Source organism: Filicampus tigris, chromosome 18 (genome assembly GCF_054856515.1).
Source record: "Filicampus tigris isolate MCC_2025a chromosome 18, RoL_Ftig_1.0, whole genome shotgun sequence".
NCBI lineage: Eukaryota > Metazoa > Chordata > Actinopteri > Syngnathiformes > Syngnathidae > Filicampus > Filicampus tigris.
In genome coordinates, this window is record NC_141234.1 from 4712684 (window position 1) to 4738691 (window position 26008).

At 42.0% G+C, this 26008-nt stretch overlaps 3 protein-coding genes across 3 annotated transcripts; 2 read left to right on the plus strand and 1 right to left on the minus strand.

Moving 5' to 3' along the window:
* The first annotated feature begins 2610 nt into the window (after window positions 1–2610).
* On the plus strand, window positions 2611–9046 carry LOC147132078 (sodium-dependent neutral amino acid transporter B(0)AT1-like). Its single transcript, XM_086014148.1, has 12 exons — window positions 2611–2809; window positions 2980–3120; window positions 3610–3747; window positions 4877–5058; window positions 5148–5258; window positions 5837–5949; window positions 6036–6164; window positions 7288–7444; window positions 7522–7726; window positions 7935–8094; window positions 8588–8750; window positions 8837–9046. Exons 1-12 carry the CDS (start codon window positions 2611–2613, stop codon window positions 9044–9046), a joined length of 1908 nt encoding a protein of 635 aa, XP_085870274.1.
* A 2939-nt stretch (window positions 9047–11985) lies between these two features.
* LOC147132079 (sodium-dependent neutral amino acid transporter B(0)AT1-like) lies at window positions 11986–17630 on the plus strand. The gene is made up of 12 exons (XM_086014290.1): window positions 11986–12184; window positions 13711–13851; window positions 13925–14062; window positions 14527–14708; window positions 14805–14915; window positions 15045–15157; window positions 15230–15358; window positions 15996–16152; window positions 16232–16436; window positions 16831–16990; window positions 17058–17220; window positions 17293–17630. Exons 1-12 carry the CDS (start codon window positions 11986–11988, stop codon window positions 17437–17439), a joined length of 1845 nt encoding a protein of 614 aa, XP_085870416.1. The 3' UTR covers window positions 17440–17630.
* Window positions 17631–19584: 1954 nt separating this feature from the next.
* marcksl1b (MARCKS-like 1b) lies at window positions 19585–22095 on the minus strand. Its single transcript, XM_086015277.1, has 2 exons — window positions 21782–22095; window positions 19585–21006 (listed from the first exon to the last, which is right to left on the minus strand). Exons 1-2 carry the CDS (start codon window positions 21866–21868, stop codon window positions 20428–20430), a joined length of 666 nt encoding a protein of 221 aa, XP_085871403.1. The 5' UTR covers window positions 21869–22095; the 3' UTR covers window positions 19585–20427.
* Between the last annotated feature and the right edge of the window lie 3913 nt (window positions 22096–26008).

A 26008-nucleotide genomic window follows, 5' to 3' on the forward strand; every position in this document is an offset into this window, starting at 1 on the left:
TTACTTCAACAGATTGCCATTCAATGTGACAGTTGTGTCATATCAGCTGATTTACGTCTCTGCTATCTGCAACACACAAGCACACAACCACACGCACACACAACAGCCCTGAATGAACTTTCAGCCCTTAGTTCACTCCACAAGCGTCATCATACATGATTATAAAAGACAATAAAAGCCAGCGTTTTTTAAATAAAGATTAAAATCATGCTTGTTTCTGAGGTTTTTTTTTTAATGCCCTACAGCCTGATTCCACGGGAATACACGATTCCCGCCATCTTTCCAAGTGATTACAGTTACAAGGCGTGCGCATACAATTCCTATCAGACAAGTTATCTTCTTAAGCTTACCTTACCTTTGTCCACAATTTTTTTATGACCCGAACTTGTCAGCCTCATGAGACATTGGCCATTAGGTTGGGCGAATAAATGGCCATTTGGGCAAAAGACTGCAAGTCTGCTCTCTGAGTACTGATTTACTGTTAACTCTAAATGGGTTACCAACTGTGTACTTTCACATCCATTTTTATGTCGGTGTTCGTAATGATATCTCCGCTTCCTCTAATGCTAAGCTAAAGAGCGCCAAGTATGAAGTTCCAGTACTTTTCCTTTGCTTGTGACGGCCAAGTTCAAGTCAGTCTACCACTAATCCAGTTCAGTAACTGACCTGAATGGGGGGAAAATGTCAAGAGATGTATCATCTTATCAGTGCGTGTAAATCCTATACAAATCGTCATGTTTATGTGATGAGCACTTGCGTATAGTGAATCTGTTTATTACCTCCAGTTAGGTAATAAAGACACTGCGATGTTAACTTAGCAAGAGTTGATAATCGGAACTGTCAACACTAACAACAAGACTTGCTCTTGCACCTTGTTTGTCTAATTGTCGGTCCGTTGTGACTAATGTTCATGTACATGAGAGTAATTTTAGTAAATGTATTGTTATTGCTATGTGTTTTATTCTTCTTATTCTTTGAGGGTGACATTTACCGTCCGTGTATGGACTGCAAATGAAAAATAGCCTCCTGGCTAGCTCTGGCCTATTCACTTAAATGTTTATGGATATGTACTGTCCCTGATATTAATAAATAGTGCAAAGCCTAAGCTGTCAAATCCTGATGTTTGTTCGAGTGATACCTGAAAAGAAACAGAAAACAGGAAGTGGATAGTAAGTACTGTAAGTGGGCTATAAGAAGTCATTCCAATTTATTGTACCAAGCGAACTATAAGGACCCATTTTATGAGCATCCTTTCTGACTCGTGTTAGCTGCACCATTTCACACAGGACACGTCTCTGTTTTTACAATGTCTTTTTATGCATGAGAATATGCGTCAATGTTTAACCCTTAGCCCAAGACATTGTTTTCCCATTTTTTTCTTCTTTTTTTTATGGGACCTCTTAAAACCCTCTTACGTTAGAGTTGTAGTTTTCATATGTTTTCTAGCCGTGACACAATTTCCACAATGTACAGTATTTATGTGCGCCGTGCTACTGAAGATGGCTTTAACTGAGTTTCAAAATCGAAATTATAGCCTCAAAGGAATACTAATTTTAGTACAAATATTTAAATAGGGTTGAACAAAATGTTTTCCTTGACTTCTGATTAAAAAAAAAAAAAAAACAGTGCATTGGATGAATAAAAAGATCCGGTGATTATACGTATATTGATGTGGAGTCTTATGCGTAACGGCCAGTGAAATCATAATAATAATAATAATGAGTTTGACACCCATGAACTAAGTGATAGGTAAAATATTAGTGATTAGCACCACCCACACTGTAAAACGTGATTGAAAACAAACCATGAGCTGCATTATCAGTCAGAACCATACGCACATTTTAAGAAAAGGCACCCACTCGCATTTCTAACTTTGGTTAATAATTGCATAAGAAAGGAGCAACACTGATTAGATACTCCCATTCCCAAGGAGAAACAAAAACTTGACCACGTTTTAGCATTGAAAGTGACGAGAGAGTCTTGGGACTGGGAGGAAATACAATGCTTGCATATCACAAAGCAATGAAATAATATCTGCCATGGAATTTTGAGATTAGATAAAAATCATCCGCAGTATGATAGTGAATGAGCTCTAATCTGAATGCGGCTTATTTTATTTCAATTCCACACAAGGACCATCAATGCATTTTATGCTTTAATTGCGTCGTTAAAATTCAGTTTCATCATGGCGAAGTGTTTTTTTTCATAAAGGAAAAAAAAAATACATTATTGGTTTGAGAACAAACCTCACCTTTTTATTGTTGTTCGTATTGTTTGTACAGTATCTTATCGTCACATCGACCCTTTGCCTCACAAAATGATGCGCCTCATATTTATATTCTCAGTGCAAAGTGTCGCTGATGACCGATCATGTGAAGCATTAACCATTGTCGAGGAGGTGACACCTTTTTCCGCTCAGGTTTGCTGACATGACATAATAAAGCATTTGGACAATGAGCTACTGATAACCGGCGTTCAGGTGCCACGGGTCACAGTAAATACCTCGCAGTGGCGCTTTAAGGACTGAAGAGGGGAGGACACTCCACAGACAAGAGGAGATAAGCTTGCCTAGAACAACGAAGGGAAGTCTCGGCCGTGACACTTTCAACGATGAAGCTGAAGCTACCAAACCCGGGGCTGGATGACCGGATCCCCTCTCACGGGGAACTGGAGAAGATGGAGATAGAGGAGGCAGGAGACCGACCCAAATGGGATAATAAAGCCCAGTACCTGCTCACCTGTGTGGGCTTTTGTGTGGGGCTCGGCAATGTCTGGAGGTTTCCTTACTTGTGCCAAAGCCATGGAGGAGGTAGGCTGCACTCACAGTGTAATATCAGGTGCTTATAATATAGAAATTGACATTTCGGAAGGTATCTCGCTGGTTCGCTACATTTCTCGGAGGATCAACAGGACGTGCTTTCAAAACGGTTTCCAAAACCTTTGTGCAAGTTGTTTGTTTCCGTGTCAATATCCTTCCAGGTGCATTCATGATCCCCTTCCTAATCCTCGTGGTTCTGGAGGGAATCCCGCTGCTGCACCTCGAGTTTGCCATCGGGCAGCGCCTGAGGAAAGGCAGCGTGGGCGTGTGGAGGTCAATTAACCCTTACTTGACTGGAGTTGGTGGGTAAAAATGAATGCTCAAATTTTGTCAAGTGAACCCTGATTATTTGTGAGGGATAGGGAAATCCGCAAGCAATTGACGCCTCCCCAAAATGGTTGAGTGCCCATAGAGTTAGGGTTAAGGTTAGGATTAGGGTTGAGGTTAGGATTAGGATCAGGATTAGGGTTAGGGTTACTGTCTTCAACATAGTTCCTTGACACCAAGATGAGAACCAAATTGGAATGTGGGCCTTTACAAATGAAACTCCTTAACTCACTTCAAATGTTTTTCTTGACACCATAACAAACCACTATTCCCATCTAAATGAAACTCCTCAATTGAGTTACATAGTTCCTTGACTCTAAAATAGCACAAAAAGTAATCCTTTTGGACTGTGTGAATTTGTCAGTACCAAACTGCAAATACTCAGGGGCTCACTATAGTGGTTTAAAAAATAATAACAATAATAATCCAATGGCAGTCAGGTTAATGGTGTCATATCATTTCAGGTGTGTCATCTTTGATGGTGTCCTTTTTGGTGGGCATGTACTACAACACCATCATGGCTTGGATCATGTGGTACCTCTTCAACTCTTTCCAGGATCCTCTGCCGTGGAGTCAGTGCCCCCTCAATGCCAACCGGACAGGTATAGCCTTTGAGAAGTTCCAAAAGTTCAGCAATTGATGTTGACGTTGATTGCTCTTGAGCAGTTTGGATGTTGAATAGTAAGCACACGTTGACAATGCGTCACAAACTGACATCTTGGCTTTTAATACGATGATATCGAATGGGAGACAATGGCTCAATAATTAATGATGTCATGGCAAAGTTGGACGATCAGATTAACTCATTCACTGCCATTGACGTATTTATTTGTCTTTTCACAGTCCAGCCATTCAATCCCAGGAATTTATTAATATATTTTATTTATTTTTTATTTGACATTTTTCCCAATTTTTTCAAACGTTAGGGTAAAAGAGGGTCTGAAAATGTTTCGCAGTGAATGAGTTCATTAGCGTTTGAAGGCTATGCATGTGCTGCTAACGACCACTAGAGGGCACATTAGCTCTGTATCTCAGTCGTGATATGAATTCATTGAATGCCATTACCAAAGAAATTTGACAGCTTGTAAAAAAATGTATTTGTAATATAATAAATACATAATCTATTTTGGTATTTGTTTGTACACCGGACCTAAGAGTTTCTGTCAAAAAGTTATGTCTGATTAGCTGATGAATATACGGTATCAAACACTTTAAAAGCAAAAGCCGTCAAACAAGAGGAATAAGTGAGGTTTCATTTATGATGAAGAAAATCAACCGAAACATGAAAGCCTTTGTTTTTTGCAGTCCATCCAGTTTATTATTTCGTTTAAAAATCAAGGTGTGTATCACCTGTTGATGCCATAAATACTCTTGTCCCGTCCTTCACTGGAGTGACTCATAACCTTCAGCAAAGTAAACATAGGTTGTAAAATTGCACAATTTTGTTTTGAAATGTCAGCGTTTGCTTGAATTGCAAATGTCATCCTGAAGGGTCTTATACTGCAATTACTGTACTAATAAATTTTGCCACCTTCCCATGGAGCTAATCTTCATGCGTTGCCCTTTTTGTCATTCATACCGTTTGTCTCTCAAGTGAAAATCACTCATCATTTTATTGCATCCCAACAGGATACGTCAGTCGTCGTTTTTAATCGTCATTCAATCATCAAACTCCTGAGCGAAGAATTGTTTCGTGAGCATCTTAACTTTAAGGTCTTTATTTTTGTACAGCCCCGGTAGACGAGTGTGCGCGCAGCAGCACTGTGGACTATTTCTGGTACAGAGAGACCCTGAACACATCGGAGTCCATCGACGAGTCTGGAGGTCTGCAGTGGTGGATGGTGCTCTCCCTGGTGGCCGCCTGGACCGTGCTCTACGTCTGCTGCATCCGCGGGATCGAAACCAGCGGCAAGGTCTGAGCGCCTTCGCCGATTTGGTTCTCATTTGTATTCCACATGGGATGATTGGATTTTGAATTAGCTGTGTGAATTTTCTTTTACAGGCTGTTTACATCACCTCCACTTTGCCATACGTGGTTCTGACTATCTTCCTCATCAGAGGACTCACTCTGAAGGGTTCAGTGGAGGGAATTAAGTTCCTCTTCACACCAGATGTAAGCATTGCCCTCAATTTGTCTGGATATTTTTGTCGGGTTGTTTTTTTTTTTGTTTTTGTTTTAACCGCTGTAATGCTTATAGCGCTGCTAATACGTGACAATTTGATTCATAGCAATTCATTTTGAATAACTACTCTGTATTAAATGACTATCAAACGCAGACTTGAAAGGAAGAACAATTGATGGATCATGTGGGTACTGCACCCTTGAGCACAGTCTAAAGTCACTCTGGTTTATGTCAAGTCTGCAGTTACTGCTTGAGTCAACACATTCTCACAAGGCCGCATTAATAATATCTTCGTCATAAAATGAATGGCGCCCAGATAAATAGTGCATTTGATTATTATGTTGGCAAGAAATACATTTGACTGAGCTATTAAATTTTATGATCCACCCGCAAAAGACTGACTTCATTTGATGCGTATCACGTATAAAAGATTACGATCTCGCCATGTGGTATATTCATGTACTAAAGACGAGCACGTTTTAGCTCACGAGGAGGGAGCGTCGATCATTTCGGATTGTGTCGTAGGTCTTGATTTTCATTTTATTAATCTAAGATTTTATTATCGCAGGTAGACGAGTTGATGAATCCGGCCACGTGGTTGGACGCCGGTGCACAGGTGTTCTACTCCTTCTCCTTGGCGTTCGGAGGGCTCATCTCCTTTTCCAGTTACAACTCTGTCCAGTGAGTAAACACCCCATTCGAACTGAACAATGTCGACACTTATATGACACTGTTAACATCGTATTCAACTTACCGCGTGACGACAGCAACAACTGCGAGCAGGATGCCGTTCTCATCTCCATCATCAACGGCTGCACGTCAGTGTTCTCAGCCACCGTCATCTACTCCATCATTGGCTTCAGAGCCACCGAAAAATATGATGACTGCATCGGAGGGTGAGTATTGATGTGGGCAGATGCAACGACAGTATAATTGAAGTTATTTTCATTTGTGTGTTCAAGATTTGTTTTTCATCGATTCTCTGTGGGTTTCCTTGATTCTGTTCATACTTTGCTATTGCTGTATTTTATCTAAAAATATCTAAAGGTCAAAGGTCTATTTTTTATTCTTCACACTTTTTTGACATGCATCTTCTTTCACATAAATCATTTGATTCACATTATTCTAATTTCAACATATTGCAAACATTCACGCCTTGGTGGCTAGTACTTTTTCTCATTCCAAATTTTTCATTTTTCCTAAAATTCAACAATTTTCAACCAAAAATTCCCATTCATTCCCAATGAGGCTGAGTTTCCTCAAGGAAACTCCATCATTCATTAGAATAGCACATCTAAAATTACACATATAGATTGTTCCCATTTTAAATTAAAATCATTCAATTTACCTTGGGAACAGTTTTCAACTTGCCAAATGTCCCCACTGACCAAAAATTCAACATTTTTACCGTTACAATACGCATAAAAAAAATCCTTCTGTATTCCCAGTGACTCTTTCAACAAGAGATTCACATTGTCTCCATTTGAAACATTCAGCCCATTGAATTTGCATGCCCAAAATTTAGATTTACCAAAAATTCTACATTTTCCCAAATAGTTCCCACCCCCCTAAAAAACCTTTCATTCTCACGTTCAACAAAACCGATTCATGTCGTTCCCAAACCCAAATTGTAAATGTTCAGCTCTTTCACTTCACCTTGGAAATGATTTTCAATATGCCAAAATATCCACGCCCCACAAAAAAATCCACATTCATTCCCAATGACACATAGATAAAAAAAATTCATTGCATTCAATATCATTTCACATCCTTCAATATCTTTCAATATCATTCCATACTTTTCAGTCTCATTCCACATCATTCCAAATGATTCCACATTCCAATATTTAATTCATTCAGCACTTCAGCCTTCACACACAATTCCTCCAGAAATTGTGAATGTCTCATTCAATCCATTATGAAGAAACCACAAGATGAGTGTTTTCGTTAGTGGGTGTGGATGTAGTCTGAAACCCTCAGTTAGCATGCCAGTTTAAGACATTTGATTTCTTTTGACAGCAACATCCTGAAGCTGATAAACGCCTTCGATTTACCCGAGAACAACATCACAGACAGCAACTACAACGACATGCTCCTGTACCTCAACAGAACCAATCCAGATGTTGTGGAAGATTTGCAAATACAGACATGTGACATGCAGTTCTTCCTCAGTCAGGTCTGCCAAACGTTTATGAGTATTAAACCACGATGTGCCATGTATTTGTGGTCATGTTCGGTGACATTTTTCCACAGGGGGTGGAGGGAACAGGTTTGGCCTTTATTGTCTTCACGGAGGCCATCATAAAGATGCCCGTTTCCCCAATCTGGGCCGTGCTCTTCTTCATCATGCTTTTCTGCCTCGGTCTGTCGACTATGTTTGGCAACGTGGAGGGAGTTGTGGTACCGCTGCAGGATCTGAAAGTGTTGCCCAAAAAGTGGCCCAAAGAGCTTTTCTGTGGTAATTCTCTCTTATTTCGATTTGTGTATTATCGCATGACACTTCATTAGGTACACCTGCACAGAATGCTGAAGTGATGATTCCACTGTCACTATACGTCGCTGGCATAGATGGATGAACAAATATACATCATTTAAAGGACGAGCTTGTTTGTGTGTATAGACTGCTTGGCATGTTGGCAAATAAGAATATTTGTCTTTGCTTTCAGGTTTGTCATGTCTCATCTCTTTTGCCTTTGGCATCATTTTCGCCACGCGCTCCGGAAACTACTGGTTGGCTCTTTTTGACAATTTTGCTGGTTCCATCCCTCTTCTGGTCATCGGGCTCTGTGAGATGGTCGCCGTTATCTACATTTACGGCATAGATAGGTAAGTTATTGCTCCATTTTCTTTCTCTAAAAAAAAAATGGTTTCCTCATTGCGTGTTAATTATTTATCTCATATTTTTAAGGACAGAGAAGTACTACCGAGAAACGTTGGCTATAATCTGTGTGCGCATATACTCAGTGTCTTCATAATAACAAAGCTTTTTAACCCTGAATTCCAGTGTAGAAGACACGTTATGATGTGATATTGCAGAACGATTGTATTTTGACCGTTTGTGAACGGGAGTGTGTAGAATAAGTGACCATTGTCAAAATGTCGATAAAAACAAAACGACTTTAACACAAAATTTGGCCAGGGTATGCATAAGGTTGGATCGTTTGCTGTTTTTCCTCATGTTTACAGCCCTCGTGATTAGCGTACGATCCTCACCATTGTTGTTTAATCATCTTTATCTCATACAGGGATCAAGTTATACAACCCGTGTCATATGCGCTGTACTTGCCGTATATGACATCTTATTATTGTTTCCGCGCAGGTTCAACAAAGATATCGAGTTCATGATTGGCCACAAGCCCAACATCTTCTGGCAGGTGACCTGGAGGGTGGTTAGCCCGCTCATCATGGTCATTATCCTGGTGTTTTACTTCGTCACGCAGGTCACAAAGTCTCTCACGTATTTGGCATGGAACCCAGAGTCGGTAAGCGTCACGGCAGACGTTTGTTGGAGTTGGTCGCACGTCGCTCGTCTGATCGCAGCGTTTTCCCGCTTGCTCTCGCTTCACAGGAGAACTTTCCCATCCTTGAAGAGCGTCCATACCCGTCCTGGATCTCCTCTATTGTTTTCCTTCTGGCCGGTGTTCCGAGTTTAACCATCCCGACCGTGGCCCTCTTCAAATGTTTGCAGGCAAGATGCTGCAAACGGAGGGACGACACTGAGGACACAGTGAAGACCATCTCTGCCCAAATTCAGATAAATGATAAAATGAAGTATTAGCCGGGTTGTACTTGGTTTGGGGTTTTCTTTTTTTTTTTTTACGAAACTAAATCTGTTAATATTCTTTATAGGATTGTTTTTCTTTTCAGAAAACCCTCATGTAAATCTTTCACTTCAACCCACATTTGTGTTGTTAATACTGCTGCTGGATTGTTGTATTATTTAATATCCTGTGTATATCACCATCTGCGCCAATGTGTAATGTAAAGTTATTATTTGAATAAATGTGTAAATAATAGCTATTGTAAGACTGAAATATCAATAAAGTGGCATTTTTTGTACCATGTTATTTAGTATTTTGTGTGATTAAAGTCTGTCTAGCTGCCAACAGAAGTGAAATCAGCACCAAGTGTAAATGCTTTTAAATCCAGGTTAAACGCAACCCCCACCAACCCCCCCGCCACTACCCCGCCCCCCCCAATACCTATGCTTAAAGTGGAAATCTACCCAAACATATTTTTTCAAGAATATGTTCCCAGCAGGCCCAATAGTTGAAACACGGCATTCTGATTAATAGTGCGTTTGTGCAATATGACTTAAACAGCAAAATCCACCCCTTTTTAGCCATCTCAGGGGGTGGCCATTTTGTCATTTCTGTAGACTGAAAATGACATCACAAGTACCCAGGGCTCAGGGAACGACCAATCACAGCTCGCCTGTTTTCTAAAGCTGAGCCATGATTGGTTGTGTTCAGACTGAGCCAAGTCAAATCTGTAACAGGATAACGTTTGTAGGCCTATGTATTTAAATGTCATTTTTCCCCTCAAAATAATCAAAATGGATTTATAGCATTTTGGAAAAGATCTCTTTCAATAGTATTAGACAATTCAATTATGGGCAGAGCTGGGCAGTGCGGAACGGTCCGGCCCTCCATTTTGGGGGCGGAGGGCGGACTAAGCAAGGCCGGAAATGGATTTTAGTCCGGGCCACTAATCGTCCCATATGCATGTGACGTAGGGACGTAACGATTCACTTAAGCCCTGATTCGATTTGATTTTCGAGTTTCAGTTTTCAATTTGATTTTCAAATTGCTATCTTGCTTGTCTCTGTGCACTCGTGTGGTTCTGCAGCCATCCACAAACGCAATACTGTGCGCAATGATGCTTGGCGCAAAAGCACAATTTGATCTACACATTCAAAATGTGCTAAGCATCTGGAATTAAAAAATGTTTCAAGACATCATTCTCCAGATGACTTTAATCAACTCTATTTTCGATTAATCGTTACAGCCCGAGTGTGACGTGGTCGCGAGGCGGCCAAATTTCACCTCAGCCTACTCGGCAAAAGACTTCTTTAGGCTTCTTTATAGTCCCGCGTCGGCGCGAGCAACAACTGCCGCATTGCATCACGTGACGGACGCATTTTATTTTCCAAGGCTGGAAATAGAAGTAGAGGGGAAGTGTGGAAAATAAATAAGCAGAGCTGGGCACTTGACCATTTTTTGTACGTCCGGCCGCGACCCTCCACCCTTGACTTGGGTACCCTTCCGGCCGCGACCCCCCGGCTATATTCATAAACATTGTCGGCCCGCACCCCATTCCGCCACAAAACAAAAAAAAAAAGCATCCATGATTGACGTCGCCGCGGGAGAAATGCTCTAACGGCAGAGGCTTTTTAAAGATCATTAGCTGGCTAATTTACACTTTGAACCCGCTGTGGACACGCTTCAAATGCGCCAGTAGGACTTAGCCAACGTGTGTGTGCTTACTTGCATTGCAAGCCCCGGGCTGGATTTGTCATATTGTATAATTATTTGGGCCCAACAGCCAGCCAGAAGTCGTAGTCAAATTATGAATATCGTGCCTGCTACAACCATAAAGGGACCGAGATGACTAGACGATTGCGTTTTATTGCGATCTGGAAGGTGGCGGCTAAGGGGCAACGTGGGTGAGTAAATTCTTTCCACACACAACGCTGCTAAACTAGTCGCTTTGCAGCAGCAACGAGCTGCGTGGGGCATCCTCCACGCGTGGGGAAACTGTATGTCATCGCAAAATGTGATATAATGAACCGACCAGAGCAGCAACAAATCCTTATGTGTGCGTGGCACGTGTCGCAGACCTGTCGCCAACAGCACAATGCGTCGGTCATGTGAACCGATGTGGCAGTTGTTTGTGGCAGGAAGAGACGCGAGACAGCAACGTGCGTTCAAGCGTTTTTGTATTTCCTCATTGTCACATCACGTCACCCGCGCCTCCCACTTGCAACTGGGGCATACCATTACAAGAGGGGGCGGGGGTGCTGGGGGGCAATACCACAATAACTATAACATCAGTTGTCACTCGCGCCGACGCGGGAGTAGAAAGAAGCCTAAAAAGAAGCCTTTCACTGAGTAGGCTGAGATGAAATTGTGCCGCCTCGCGAGCACGTCACACGCATGAGGGCCGATTAGTGGGCCGGACTAAAATCGACTTCCGGCCATGCTTAGTCCAGCCATTTTTTGGGGGGTAAGTAGTTGGGTAAGTAATAGTGGCGCGTTTGAAGCGTGTTTTCAGCATGTTTGAAGCATGTCAACAACGGGTTTGAATAGTAAATTAGCCAGCTAATGATCTTTAAATAAACCTCTGACGTTAGCATCCTTCCTGTGGGGGGGTGGAGTGGCGGTGTGTGTGTGTGTGTGTGTGTGTGTACGGGGGCGCCGGTGGGTGATCATTTTTTATGAATAAGTGCGGAGGGTCGAGGCGGGAAGGGTACCCAGGTCAAGGGCGGGGGGGTCGAGGCCGGACGGGCAAAAAAGGGTCAAGTGCCCAGCTCTGATTATGGGTATAAAAGGGTAAAAGTGCAGAGTGCATTAGCTAATCTCTCAACAAAAGATCATAAAGTGATTTCGACATTGCTGATTTGTGCTTTGAACATATTGGTGCACGCGCCTTAATGAACGCTCATTTCAGCACTTTATCTGCTGGGTGCAGACTCCTCCACTCCAGTTTGTGGACGCCATGAGATTGACGCTTCCGAACCCGGGACTGGATCAGCGGATCTCCAGCCATGAGGATCTCGACAGGATGGAGAAAGAGGAGGCCGATAACCGGCCCAAGTGGGACAACAAAGCTCAGTACATCCTGACGTGTGTGGGCTTTTGCATCGGTCTTGGCAACGTGTGGCGATTCCCCTACTTGTGTCAAAGCCATGGAGGAGGTAAGTTGGAGACAATCGTTTGAAAGAAGATCGAAATTGTCTTAAATGGGGAAGAATTGGTGGCAGCGGCGGTGCTACACTTTTATCCTTCGGGCAATGGTGGCCAAGGCTATCTCAGGGGGTCTAAAAAACAACAAGTTGGAGTCATGTTCTCAACAATCAGCATCCATTTTTATGTTGAATAAAATGTGCCCACACACACTTTCACACATTGAAAACATTGGCAGCACCAGTTACAAATACGTTTTTCAAAAGCTACAATGTAATTAATGATAATAATAAAATGCATTCAGATGTCATTTATGGTGTTTCCCTTAATAAGAAACCAGTCGTATACTTTATCGTGAACCCCCCATCTTTTAATTTTCCCTATGAAAAAGATCATTTTTACTCAAGGCTGGCATCACTTGTTATGGAATGTTAGAAAATCTCCACTTTTGGCCGAAAAATGTCAGGGAGAATAGACCAATGTATTGGTCCAGCTTCGCCAGTGATCGGTGGTTGGGTCACCTTAAGGAGGGCCAAAGTCTCCGACTTTTACTCAAATATTGTTTCGTCACTTTCATTAAAAGTCACTTGGTGTCCTTTGTGCCAGAGGTCAAACAGCAAGTTGAATACATAAGCCATGCACGACAGCTGCAGTGTAAAATTGTCAAGTTTTGTTAATCATTGCGGGAGTGGAAGCTCCCCCCTGAAGAATTCTCTGGCGGTACATTGTATAGACTGTATAGGGTGAAGATTACATAAGAGGTGATACGATTGTTGATATGTTTATCTTAGTCTAGTTTAATGGGGTCTTGGAGCCAAAACACATAAAATGCACGTCCTACACACAGCAGCCTCTTTGAAAATGATTTTCCTGTCCTATTTTCACATGTCACAACTTTTAATGAGCATACAAACACTGAGGACACTGACCTGCCCCAATTCCATGACTTCTTGTCACCTTAGCGTAACTTTCTATTGCTCTTCGAAAGACTAAGGAATTTTACAAGGCACCAGCAGGAGTGTGAGATGTCAACCTTAATGATTAAATAAACCACATAAAGAGCAAAGGACAGTACATTAGGTACGGTCATATTTTGTGCAAATGTTACATTTGTGTTTTTAATACAGTACGGTTGCATGCAATTTTTCTTGGGGAAAAAAACACGGCAAACAAAAATAATTTTGGCGTTTTGGGGGGAATTTAACATGAACCGGGTAAAAGGAATTCCGTTGTGGATACTTTTTCCTGACGAGGCTGCAGGGCACTCCCCTGTGGGGGTCGATCCCATTTGCTCATATTAATAGTAAACTGACATTTTGGAGTTATTTAAAGGTATTATTATGATTATCATTATTATTATCATCATCATCCATCAGCAAACTCATGTTACTGGAAAGTAAAGTCAATCTAACCGAGATGAAGTGCATCGAACATTTTGTAGGATTTCTTGTGATTTTCATGTGAGAAAACATTTACTGACTTTGTCAGTGCTAGTTTGTCCAAAAATAATTTTTTCATCCAATGTGACATTTTCCAGGAGCATTTTTGATCCCGTACCTGCTCCTGCTAGTGTTAGAAGGAATGCCCCTCCTGTTGCTGGAATTTGCCATTGGCCAGCGTCTCCGTAAAGGCAGCGTGGGAGTGTGGCGCACCATCAGTCCTTACCTGACTGGCGTGGGTACGGTGAATACTCTTAAAAAGGAAAATAAAGAAAAAAGACAGTGTAGTTTGTTAATGTTGTTTTTTTTCAGGTATTGCCTCCATGCTGGTGTCCTTTTTAGTTGCTCTCTATTACAACACTTTGATCGCCTGGATCATGTGGTACCTCTTTAATTCCTTCCAAAGCCCACTGCCTTGGACCCAGTGTCCCCTCAATGAGAATGCGACAGGTACTTTCGAAGAATTTTACAATAACAACATTGCATTCATGTTTATTCGTTGTGATTGCAATGTACAGTGGTACCTTGACTGGCAAACGACCCAACTTTTCAAGATATATGCCAACTTTTTTTTTTTTGTTTTGTTTTTTACATTGTGGCAGTGAACTTGACAGCAAGCAGCAAATTGGCAGCTAGCGAGCAATTCTTCTGAAAACGGGCCAAGTGCTGGTTATCTGTTTTGATTGACTGTCAACCTAAACGTAAAACAAAGAGAATTACGCAATGCATATTTAACCAAACGGCATTAAAAGGCTACTATCTTAATGCTAAGAAATAATCTAAAACGCAATAGGCAAGCTAACGAAAATAGCCTTTATTATGCTAGTTCTAAATCTTTCAACAATTTGTATTTAAACACAAACAGTAGCAACACAATCCGTGCCCTGATTTCTATGTACGGTATACTTGCTTAGGTTTTATAGCAGAATGTCAAGAGAGCTCCACCGTGGACTATTTTTTCTACCGGGTGACCCTCAACTGCTCAACCGCCATATCTGACTCTGGGGACCTCCACTGGCCAATCGTGGTGTGCCTTTGTGGCGCATGGACGGTTGTCTGCATTTGCTGCATCAGAGGGATAAGCACCTCGGGCAAGGTTTGTTGCCATTGACAAGACGGCGTTCTCCAATCAAATTAGTGTGCGAAACATGGATGAGACGTTTGAAGTGTCCTATTGTCGTTTTGAGCGCAGGCTGTGTACATCACAGCCGTCCTGCCTTACGTCGTGTTGGCCATTTTCCTGGTGCGAGGACTAACCATGAAAGGCTCCTTTAGCGGGATTCAGTTTCTCTTTACCCCAAAGGTATTTTGAAATCTCGCAAACAACAAAGGGCAACCAAATATTCCAAGATGTATCCCTGCAGAATCCATCTCTCATGTTTTGAATCGTGAAGTGTATCTAATGAAGTGTTTTGTAATTGTTTTGTTACAGGTGGAGGAATTGATTAAGCCGTCAACTTGGCTGGATGCGGGGGCTCAGGTCTTTTACTCGTTTGGTCTGGCATGGGGAGGCCTCATCTCGTTCTCCAGCTACAATCCCGTTCAGTGAGGCTTTTATTAATCATATAAGCGTAAGAGTTGTGTTGAAGATGCTGACGCTTGTTTCTCTTGCTTAAGCAACAACTGCATGCAAGACGCGGTCATCCTGACCATTGTCACTGGCCTGACTTCCGTGTATGCCGCCACAGTTACGTATTCCATCATTGGCTTTCGGGCCACTGAGAAATACGACCTGTGTCTTAGTGAGTGAGTACACTTCCTTGTTTTTTATTTTTTCTTACACGTACGTGTGGTCAGTGGCAGTCCTAGCTTGAATGGTGCCCTGTGAAAGATTTCCCCCTTTGCCCCTCCCACCCCAACTTGATGCTGATTGAGACAATCGTAAAATGATGTCCTACTCGCTAACATCCTGAAAACAAACGTTGATGGTGGTTGTAGGTTGCCTTTGCAGTTCAATGCATCATACTGACTAGGGATGTAACGATTAATCGCAAATCGAATATCCCGATTAATTGATTATTTGATTCGATTCGTTGATTCGATTAATCGAACATCTAGTTGAATAAATTCATCTAGAAAATGATGTTTTGAAACGTTTTTTCATTCCAGATGCAGAGCACATTTTGAATGTGTAGATCAAATTATGCGTATTGCGTTTGTGGATGGCTGCAGAACTACACTAGTGCACAGAGACAAGCATGGTAGCAATTTTTAAAAAATCGAATTGAAAACCGGGAACTGAAAATCGAATTGAATCGGTGCTTGAGTGAATCGTTAATCGTCCCTAATACTGACAGCTCTTCCGAATGTTTTGGCTCCCATATTGAGCTCGATTCATCTGGCATCCCCTTGTTTTAATTCTCGCTCATTATTTCTTCCCTAGTAACATCCTGTCATTAATAAATGGATTCAATCTTCCCGAGGACAGCATCACTCCAAGCACTTTCGATTCGGCCTTACAAAATCTGAACAGCTCCGATCCCGAGGCTGTTCTTGCGTTGGACCTTAAAACCTGTGACTTGCAAAAATTCCTCAGCGAGGTAAAGGTGCCACATTTGTTGTGAGCTGTTGTTTTTCGACATTGTTGTGTCGTGTGACTAACGCGCAGAATGTATCCAGGGAGTGGAGGGAACAGGTCTGGCATTTATTGTTTTCACAGAGGCCATCACCAAGATGCCCGCTTCGCCAGTCTGGTCTGTTCTGTTCTTCATCATGCTCGTCTGCTTGGGGCTTTCCACCCTGTTTGGCAACATTGAGGGAGTGGTGGTCCCATTGAGAGATTTGGGCGTTTTCCCCAAAACATGGCCCCATGAAGCCCTGACTGGTATGTCTATCCATTATACTAAATAAAATGGACACGCGTCTTAAATGACCAGTTTCATAAAGGCATGGATGTCATCGGTCTCATGGGAGAACCTTCGAGGAGCCCCGACCTCGACCCTATTGAACACACTGAAATAAAGACTGACTTCACTTGGCTAACTGGCCTTTCAGCAGAGAATACAGCACCAAGATTGTTTAGGTTTTACCTTATAAATGCCAGGCAATGGTAAACATTTGTAGGTTTTAGGTTAGTGACACGCTGAGATAACTAAATCTCTGGGCACCTTGGTCTGGCGAAGCTCCAAAGAAAAGATTGATGGCCGGAGGCTCTGGGGTGTAAGCGAACACTTTTGCATATTCGTGAAGATCTAACATTGTGTCTTTTTGCCTTTCAGGGATAACGTGCCTCGTGGCCTTCATCATCACCCTTCTCTTCGCTTTGCATTCTGGGATTTATTGGCTGTCGCTTTTTGACAAGTTTGCTGGATCTGTCCCGCTTCTGACTATTGGATTCTTTGAAATGATCGCTGTTGTTTATGTATACGGCGTTGACAGGTAAACACGATAATGACCATTAGGCGAGGTGACTTCCGGCTACTAGCGAAACGTTTCTGTGCGCCAGGTTCAACGAGGACGTGGAGTTCATGACTGGACGCAAGCCTTCCATCTTCTGGCAGGTTACGTGGAGGTTCATAAGTCCTCTCATTGTCCTGGTCATTTTAGTTTTCTACCTGATAATCCAAGCCCAAGAAGAGCTCACCTATTTAGTTTGGGATCCCACTTCCGTAAGCACATAGTCAGATTTAACGTTTTGCTTGTGACAACCAGCTTAATGATTGTATTTTATGTCTCAACAGGAAGCGTTCCCGTCATTGTCAACCGAGGCATATCCTTCATGGATCAATGGAATGATTTTTCTGTTAGCGGGGGTTCCTACTGCCATTGTGCCTTTGTATGCATTGTGTAGGTTTATCTACGTGTGCTACAGGCAACGAGTGGATTGAGTAATACAGTATACGGCTCCTGTTTCCCCCCCCCCTGTCATTTCTGGTTCAGGCTAAATTGGAAGTTTACTTGAGTTTTGTGGTCCGGTCAATATATGGAATTGTTTGTAAACTGACTTTGGCAGTAGACCATTTCTTAATATTTGTTAACAATATAGACACCAGGATACCGTGTGACTACAATATTTTGTTTTGTCTTCAAAAAAAAAAAGCTCTCTAAATTAACAGAACCTGTAAATAGTTGCACAGCTTATATAGCAGATATGTAAAAAATGTTTGGTTGGGTTGTCTTTGAGTAATTTAGCAAATTATAATGCCTAGCCTGCTAGGAAACGCCAGTGCTAATTTGGGAACTATGGTATAAATTCTCATGAACAAGATGGAAGTCAATCAAAAAAGTAAATGCGCGTCGTACGACGATGTCACGTTTGAGAGCCCACCTGCACATTATTTGAAAATCAGTATTTTTGTTTTATGATGGTTCAGCCATTAGTGGTTTACCGAAGTGTACCCAATTGAGTGTCTGCAAAGTGCAAACTGGTATTGGATTACATAACAGTAGCCACCGGGTGGCAGTCTAAGCCACGGGTCACCAACCTTTTGGAAACTGTGAGCTACTTCTTGTTATCCGATTAATGCAAACGGCTACCAGCTTAAATAAATAACACATTTGCCCAAATTTCCTGTTATTATAAGTAACTATTAATAATGAATGATATTCATCTACGTGAAGACACAGATCGTGTTAGCGATTTCTCCCAATAATGATCAGCAATGGCTCCACATGGTAGGAAACAGACCTACACTTCATTTGTGTTTATATTTTCAAATGATCACTTCTACAACATTGCGAGGAAATCACAATGTCCCATCACTGGTGAGGTCTGTTTAGAGTAGACGAATGGGCTACTCGGTTGGTCCGGATGCCCAAGGGCAGCATATTGCTAAACGTCTGCTCTAAGATCACCTGTATCACTTTTTCAAATGAGTCCAGCCGCTTATCGGGAGTGTGACAAACCTTTTTATGATGTGCAAACAAATGAAAAATGTTACAAAAGAGAATATCCTCACTGCTAACGACATCTCCGGATCCACGTGTGTGTATTATGCAACTGCCATTCTTGGCAGCCTGATCTGCATTGTGACTTGTGACTATTTTTGTGGTCCCTGTAAAATAAATAAAAAATGAGGTCTGATCAGGTCTGTTCTGCTCTCTGGCTTTTCACTTCACTTCAAATGTGCTATATTTCCCCGCGAACTGGGTCATCTCTGTCCGCGTTGAAGAGAATGCTTTCCTTTCGTCTTCCAATCCAAGAAATACTGCTAATATGTCCAAACCATAAACAGAAGGTTAAAAGCTCATTGGAGTTGTAAGGTTGGTGTGCTCATGTGGATACAAAAAGTCTGCACACGCATGGTCTAGTCTCAACTGCTAGCATTTAATGTGTCTCTGTTCCAGTGGATGTTCTTGATTTATTTTATTTTTTTTCTTCTTTCCAGCAGGAGCCTGAAGGATTTGTGTTAACACTGACTGGTATTTAGAACAGTTCATAATTCCCTACACCTTGACTAAGGCCCCCTAATATTGGATTGAATGTGATTGCCGAATTGGAAACGCAGCAACATCCCCAGTTTGAAGAGGGTGCGTACACTTGTGCAACCATATTATTGGTTTTACAATTTTGGTAGCGAAATTAAGATCGAATTGATCTTGGTCTCATTTTGTTTTTCGTTCAAAAAACAGGGGTGTGTATATTTTTAATCCCAACACTACGATCCTGATAAATGTGTTATGAGAATGGGCCTGTAAATTGATTTTGCCGTCATTTACGCAACGCAACTTGTACACTTTTCTGTAAAACAGGTCTTAGAGATTATGAATATTTCATTAGAGCGTTAATTTCTCACTTTGACAAATGATTTAGTAGTGTCACAAATTTGGTGGCGCGTGGGGGGGGGGGGGGGGAATCTTGGTTTAGTTGGTATTTAGGTCACACTGGGAAAGAAATGGGACAGGAGCGCCCAAATAATGGTTTACCTCTTAATCTCGTTAATAGGAAAATCTTCGTCCATAACCAATACGCCATTGTTTTTTCTGAGCGGCAGTTGTGTATGGTGCAAAGAAACAAAACAGTCACATCCACGGGCAGGTGACCAACATTTATTTACCATTATCAACTTTACAATAAAACCAGTAACATCTGTCAACATTAGCAAAATAAAGAACAGAAATCAATCCAATTGTATTTACAGAGACAAAAGCAGATTCAGGCTCACACACGACAGATAAACAAGTCTGCTTCATATCAAACCGCAACAGTGAACATAGCAAGCTGAAGTGTTGTTTTTTTTCATAGTAAGGTAAAAATCAAAACTTGTCTATAGTTTTTTTTTTTTTTTTTTTTAAACAAACAAGACATAGCTTCTTTTAAGATGGTTCTCTATAATACACCACAAAATACTTCAAATTTGGGTTAAAATATAGGAATGTAAAAAGTTGCCGAGTCTCTTTTCTGATTTATTTCTTGTTTTCTGTTTTTTTTTTAAGCTATTTAACAGTCATTTCAAGTGGTGTTGTCCTAGTTGTTCCTTTTCTAGCTTCGTTTCTTCACAAAGGAGGCATCTTGAGCCGCCGTTTCTTTTTTTTCCTTTTTTTCTCTCAAGGTGGGGAAAAGATGTGTCCTCCATCAACCTTTTCGTCCGCTTGGTGATGTCGTCTCGCCGCCGCGCCGAAAACCTCAAAAGTCAGTCAAGGTCCAGATGTCGAGCAGGAAGTGACCTAGTGAATCTCGTCTGTCGTCTTGACGAAAAGTGGCACGTCAAAGGAGTCTCTCACATACATGTGTATATATTTACATATACATATATCCATATACATATGTATACATATACACATATATATATAAATATATATATATACTCTTAAATTCTCTCTCTCTCTTTCTTTGAAAAACAGTTCAGCCAGTTCATTGTGAGTTGCACATACAATCACTCCTTCTTTTCAGAGGGGGCGGGGGTCGAGCTGCTCTCCTCTGTGGGTTTCGAGGCCTCAGGGGCTGGAGCAGCTGCCTCCTTGGCCTCCTCCTTGGGGGCGTCCTCTTTGGCAGCCCCCTCCTCTGCTTTCGGAGCCTCGGCCTGGGCCTCCTCCTTCACCTCCTCCTTCTTCTCCTCTGGGGTGGCGGCGGTGGCTCCGTTCTCGGCGGGTTTCTCCTCAGAGGAGGCGGCGGCGGCGGCGGCGGCGGCGGCGGCGGCGGCGGGTTCCTCCTTAACCGCCTCGTTCTTCTTGCTCTTCTTCAGGTTCAGCTTGAAGTTGAAGGACTTTTTCAGGGAGAACTTCTTCTTCTTCTTCTTAGGGGTCTCCTTGGTTGCAGCATCGGCGGAGGCGGCGGCCGAGGCCTCGCCTTCGGGTTTGGCCGCCTCGCCGTCGCCGGCCGGCGCGGGCTCGATGGCGTCGCCCTCCGCGCTGGCTTCGGGCTCCTTGGCGGCCTCGGCTGAGCCGTTGGTGGCGGCGGCGTCCCCGTCGGGCTTAGTGGAGACATCACCATTGGTCTTAACGTGCCCGTTCTCCTGCAAAAAAAAAAAAAAAAAAAAAATCATCATCTCTTTGTAGAAAATAAATCAAAAATGATTCCCTAGGGTAAAGAAAAACTCCACATCTGGTCCCATTCCAGCCATTTTGCATCACAATGAATCATTATTTGGCAAAGCATCGTCGTGCTCATCAATTAGCGTCGTCTGGCTGAGGCGACGCCTTGCAGCTCCTCGGTGAGCCGATAGGCGGCGGTAAAGCCACGCAGACGACTCGGGGTACCAGACAGCCCCAACAAAGACGCGACTGGAGAGACAAGCCTTCACTTATTAACTACATCGTGAACAAACCCCACAAATGAACATCATTTTTTAACTTGTTGAAAATGAATGATGCCACAGCGAAACATTAAATTCAAATGAGCAATTTAAAAGCCCTCAAAAGACCGATCAATTTACAGCAAAATGTGAAAGGTGCAATTGGTACAATAGAGATAGCGGGCTTAAAACAAGGGCTGCCGACGTGCGCTCAAGGCGCCCCCTCCCCCTCTTTCTCTTTTGCACATTTTAGATTAAACATCCACCGAATGCATTTATTACTACTCCGTCTTGAGATTCTTTTTAAATGAGCGAGGATGCTGAAAGCCACACCTGACTCCCCCTCAGAAAAATAAGTAACTAAATAAAATTAAAAAAAAAATCTCCTCGCGTTCAAACTGCTCAATTTAGTCATTCATATTGCTGAGCGTCTAAGCAAACTTTTGCAGCGACTTCACATTTGTACCAAGAAATGCAGTCGCTTGGAATTAATTACCTGGCCGTTGGTTTTGACAGCCGCAGCATCAGCGGCGGCGGCGTTCGCCTCCACGGCCACCTCTCCCTTGGATGACTGAGATCCCATTGTCTTCTTTGTCTGCCTCTTTCCAAAGCAAATGAAAAAGAAAAACTAAAAAAGCGTGGCCCGAAGTTAATCCAACCCCAGGTCGAGTCGCGTATCCTGCGGTGAAGTGAGGAAAAGTGTAATTTGCGGGGGGAATTATGATGCTTTTCGGATGATTCCAAGTCCGTCTCGCTCGCTCGTTCTAGTCACTCCGGGGGAGAGAGAGCCTCTAAACTCATCAGCGCTTGAACGCAACGCTTCAACATACAACAGGTTTGGGGCGACACCCGGTGGGCGGTGTTTGGGGCGCCTTCGACCAATCAATGTCCTGTCTGGGGGAAAGTCTACCAGGTTTGGGCCAATCAGCGCTCGCTGCCTGGCAGAGGACCCCCAGCAGTGAATTCAGTCAGTCCAACTCATTTCTCTACTGTTATATATTAGAGTTTTTTTTTTTTGTTTTTTTTTTAAATGTATGCCAGAAGTTGGTGTTTTTAAAAAGGTTATATCAGACATGTCTTATATCATGTAAAGCTTATTCTGACAAAGTAAGGAGTAGAAAGTACATATGGATTCAAATGCAAAAGTAAAACTTAAGAATAAACTATACAACTCAAGTAATCAAAAAAATACACCTAAGAACAGTAACAAAGTGTTTGCACTTCATTACGTCCAATCTCTGAAAAGAAATGTGTCAACCCTGGTACCGTAAACTCTGCATGTTTTGACCTTTAGACAAAAGCATGTAACCTTTAAATGACTGAGAGACATGATTGTGATGAGTCACTAAGGACTTTTCGTATTTAATTACACACACATGCAAGCACCCACACGCAGCATCTTCTTCAGTTTCACTCTGACTATTTGTCAAGGGGATTCCTTCTGTAGTACCTCTTTCTTTTTACTACTATAAAACATGTATTAGTGTTTATGATGCAATGCACAGTTACACACCAGCCACATTTGGTTCACCTTCTTTTTGTGGCTGTTGTTTGCAATCGTGGGGAAATAGATCACCAAAAAAGACAGTCACCGATTGAATATTATACACAATACTGATCATTGTTCATGGCCAAATCCAAATTTGGTGTTTAAAACATGCTGACTGCTGCATGTACTATATATCATATAAGAAAATGCTGTCTTATAATCTTGTCTGCTCCGCGTTGAAACACTCAACCGCAATTTCAAATTCATTTGCGATGACTCGCATGATTATTGTATCACCTTATGATACATGACATGACACGAGGCAGCAAGTCAGATGGATTTATGTACTTGCAAGGAATTACATGTTTTTCCAGATTTATGTTGCTTGCTCTGCAGTAAAAGCATACCAACAGCAAATAGCTCTGTCACACAATGTTGAGTGGTGAATTCATCTATTGTATCTATTGTGCAATGTTGTCATATATTTGTTGGGTTAAAGAACAAGATCAGCATTTGGACTAATGGTATATCACGTTGCGTCCTCAGGGCTGCATGACTAGCTCTGTTGTTCACTTCCTCTGGTCAACAACATACCAGGAGCAAAAAAAATAAAAAATAAAATAAATAGTAATGTCAATGGGATGATCATGCACATTCCACCTGATCGTTTTCTCCCATGCGCATTTCTCGCAACAGCTGTTAAAGCGACAAATCTCAATTAAGGGAAGAAAAGAGTCTCAGTGTTCGATGTGACAAATTGATCTTTGCTGCAACCAATCAGTGAAATTGATTTCGCAAGACTTGGGAACATCGGAACGCACACTGGCAGCCCAAACCACCCAATCACTTGTGGGCCCAGCTTGTTAATTGTGATTAATATGATTTAATTGTTTGTTTGAATCTATTATGTTCATTCTGTTACCAAAGCAGTAATGTAAATCCGGCACTACTCACATGGAAAACATGTAGCTTTAAAAGTAATTACGCAAACGGGGAACTTTTTTGTCTTTTTTTTTCAAAACTTTTTGGAAATGTATTTGTCTTCGAAAGTAACATGCAGATGTTTGAAAAAGCGTGAACAAATCGGCGATGCTTTGACTCCTAATTGTAAGGGCAATAAATATGAAATGTGGGAGTGTAATGGAAAGACAGAAGACTGTCCTACAACCCAACTTTGTTCGTCAGAGTACTGGCAAAATGAACATAGGAAGATTACTGATTCATCTGGATGCAAAAATGTTCATCAGGAAAGAACGTCTTAGGATCTCTAGATACTGCCATGAAAGTGGATAGAACTTTTGAAATGTGCAAGGTTTGCAGACATTAAGACCATAATATACAACAGACAACAAGTGCCAAGCAAGCTGATAAAAAAAAGATTTGTGATCAATGGGAATGAACCAAAATGCTACAAGTACAGAATATCACAGAAATGAGACACTGGAAGAAGTTTTAAATATCAAGGAAGCAGACAAAGGAATCCAGACAGAAGTTAGAGCTAGGGTAGCAATGGGCAAATCTGCATTGGAAAGAACCTACCAAGACTAAGAAAGCAAGAACAGAATTCAATGCATGAAATGCTTAGCCTGGATCGTGGCTCTTGTATATACTTTACCAATAGGAGAGAGTGTACACCACTAAAAAGGAGATGCGAAAGATGAAGAAGAAGAAGAGCTAAACTACTGGTACCTCTCGAGCGAAGAAGACCTTACGCTGACCTGAAAATGATGGCAGAAAATAGAGAGTGAAGGAGAATATCAGACCTGTAGGAGGACCTGCACATCAAGGCAAGGCACTAATGAAGTAAGAATAAATACCACCAGCTTCCTCTCTTTGTTTCTTTGCAAGTGGTTAACATTCATTTAATGGGCTGATAACGCCCACAAAGTGACCAAGACATAAATCGGTCGCCCATATTGTATATCCAATTGGATTTAGACACTTAACAGTCCAATTAGATGGTGATTGGAAAAAATGCAAGAGGAATCCGCGATGGCATTTTCATTGAATCAGTTTCATTGATCTAGTGGGAAGGCTTGACATTAAGATATGATGTTAAAAAAAAAAATTAAAAAAAACAGGGGCATGACTTCATTGATATCTATTTGCTGGTTAAAATGCATTCCAAATGAGTTGCACATTCTGTTTAATTCCTGATTTGGAAACGATCTACCTAATTTAAAACCAATTTGGAAATAGTCATGTCAATTAGAGTAGTCGGAATTATTGGACAATCAAAAGCTTTTCTGTCGGTAAAATAAAGCCAGTTAATATGGTTCGGGTTCTCTTCTACATCCGGAAATGTTTGCAGGTCTTTTCGCTGCCATGACAACGAGGCATTTGTGCACTCATGGCCAATAATGAGGCGTTCTAAAGTGGCCATGTCAGCGGATTATCTGATACATTTATGGGGTGTATGCATAGCTAGGTAGCAATCTTAAAGAGGGAAATCAACCCAAACACATTTTTTTAATATGTTGCCAGCAGGCCCACTAGTTGAAACACGTCATTCAGAATTTCTGATTGATTGCGTTCCTGGAATATGAGAAATCCACCTCTTTTCAGCCATCTCAGGGGGCGGCCATTTTGTAATTTCTGTCGACTGAATATGACATACCAACTACTCAGGGCTCAGGTAATGACCAATCGCGGCTCAGCTTCAGAGAATAGGTCAGCCGTGATTGGTCGTTACCTGAGCCCTGAGTAGTTGCGATGTCATTTTCAGTCGACAGAAGTGACAAAATGGCCGCCCCTGGAGATGGACAAAAACGAGTGGATTAACTCTTATTCCACAAACACAATAATTATCAGAATGCCTTGTTTCAACTAGTGGGTTTGCATAGAATATATTCTAAAAATAAATATGTTCGGGTTGACTTCCTCTTCAATGCTCATCACACTTGCACCAAGTAACCGCTGATTCGTAAGAAGGGGCTCAAACTCTTATATAGTGGGGGAGGCACATCTCATGTAGCGCTATTTTGGCCGTACCTAGAAAATCAGGCAAACTGCAATGGTTCAAACATGTATCGAGGCACAAATCTCTGACTTTGCGGTGTCTTGAAATCAAGGCTCCTGGCAGTGAAAGGATGTCTTCTGCCAGGGTGGATGGATGCATGATGCATCTTCCTCACCCATTTTGCATGTTTCATAAGTGTTGCTGTGAGTCAAGACGAACTACATCCACAGCTGCCCCCACAACCTTGACCAAGTGGTGTAGCCATGACAACCCAA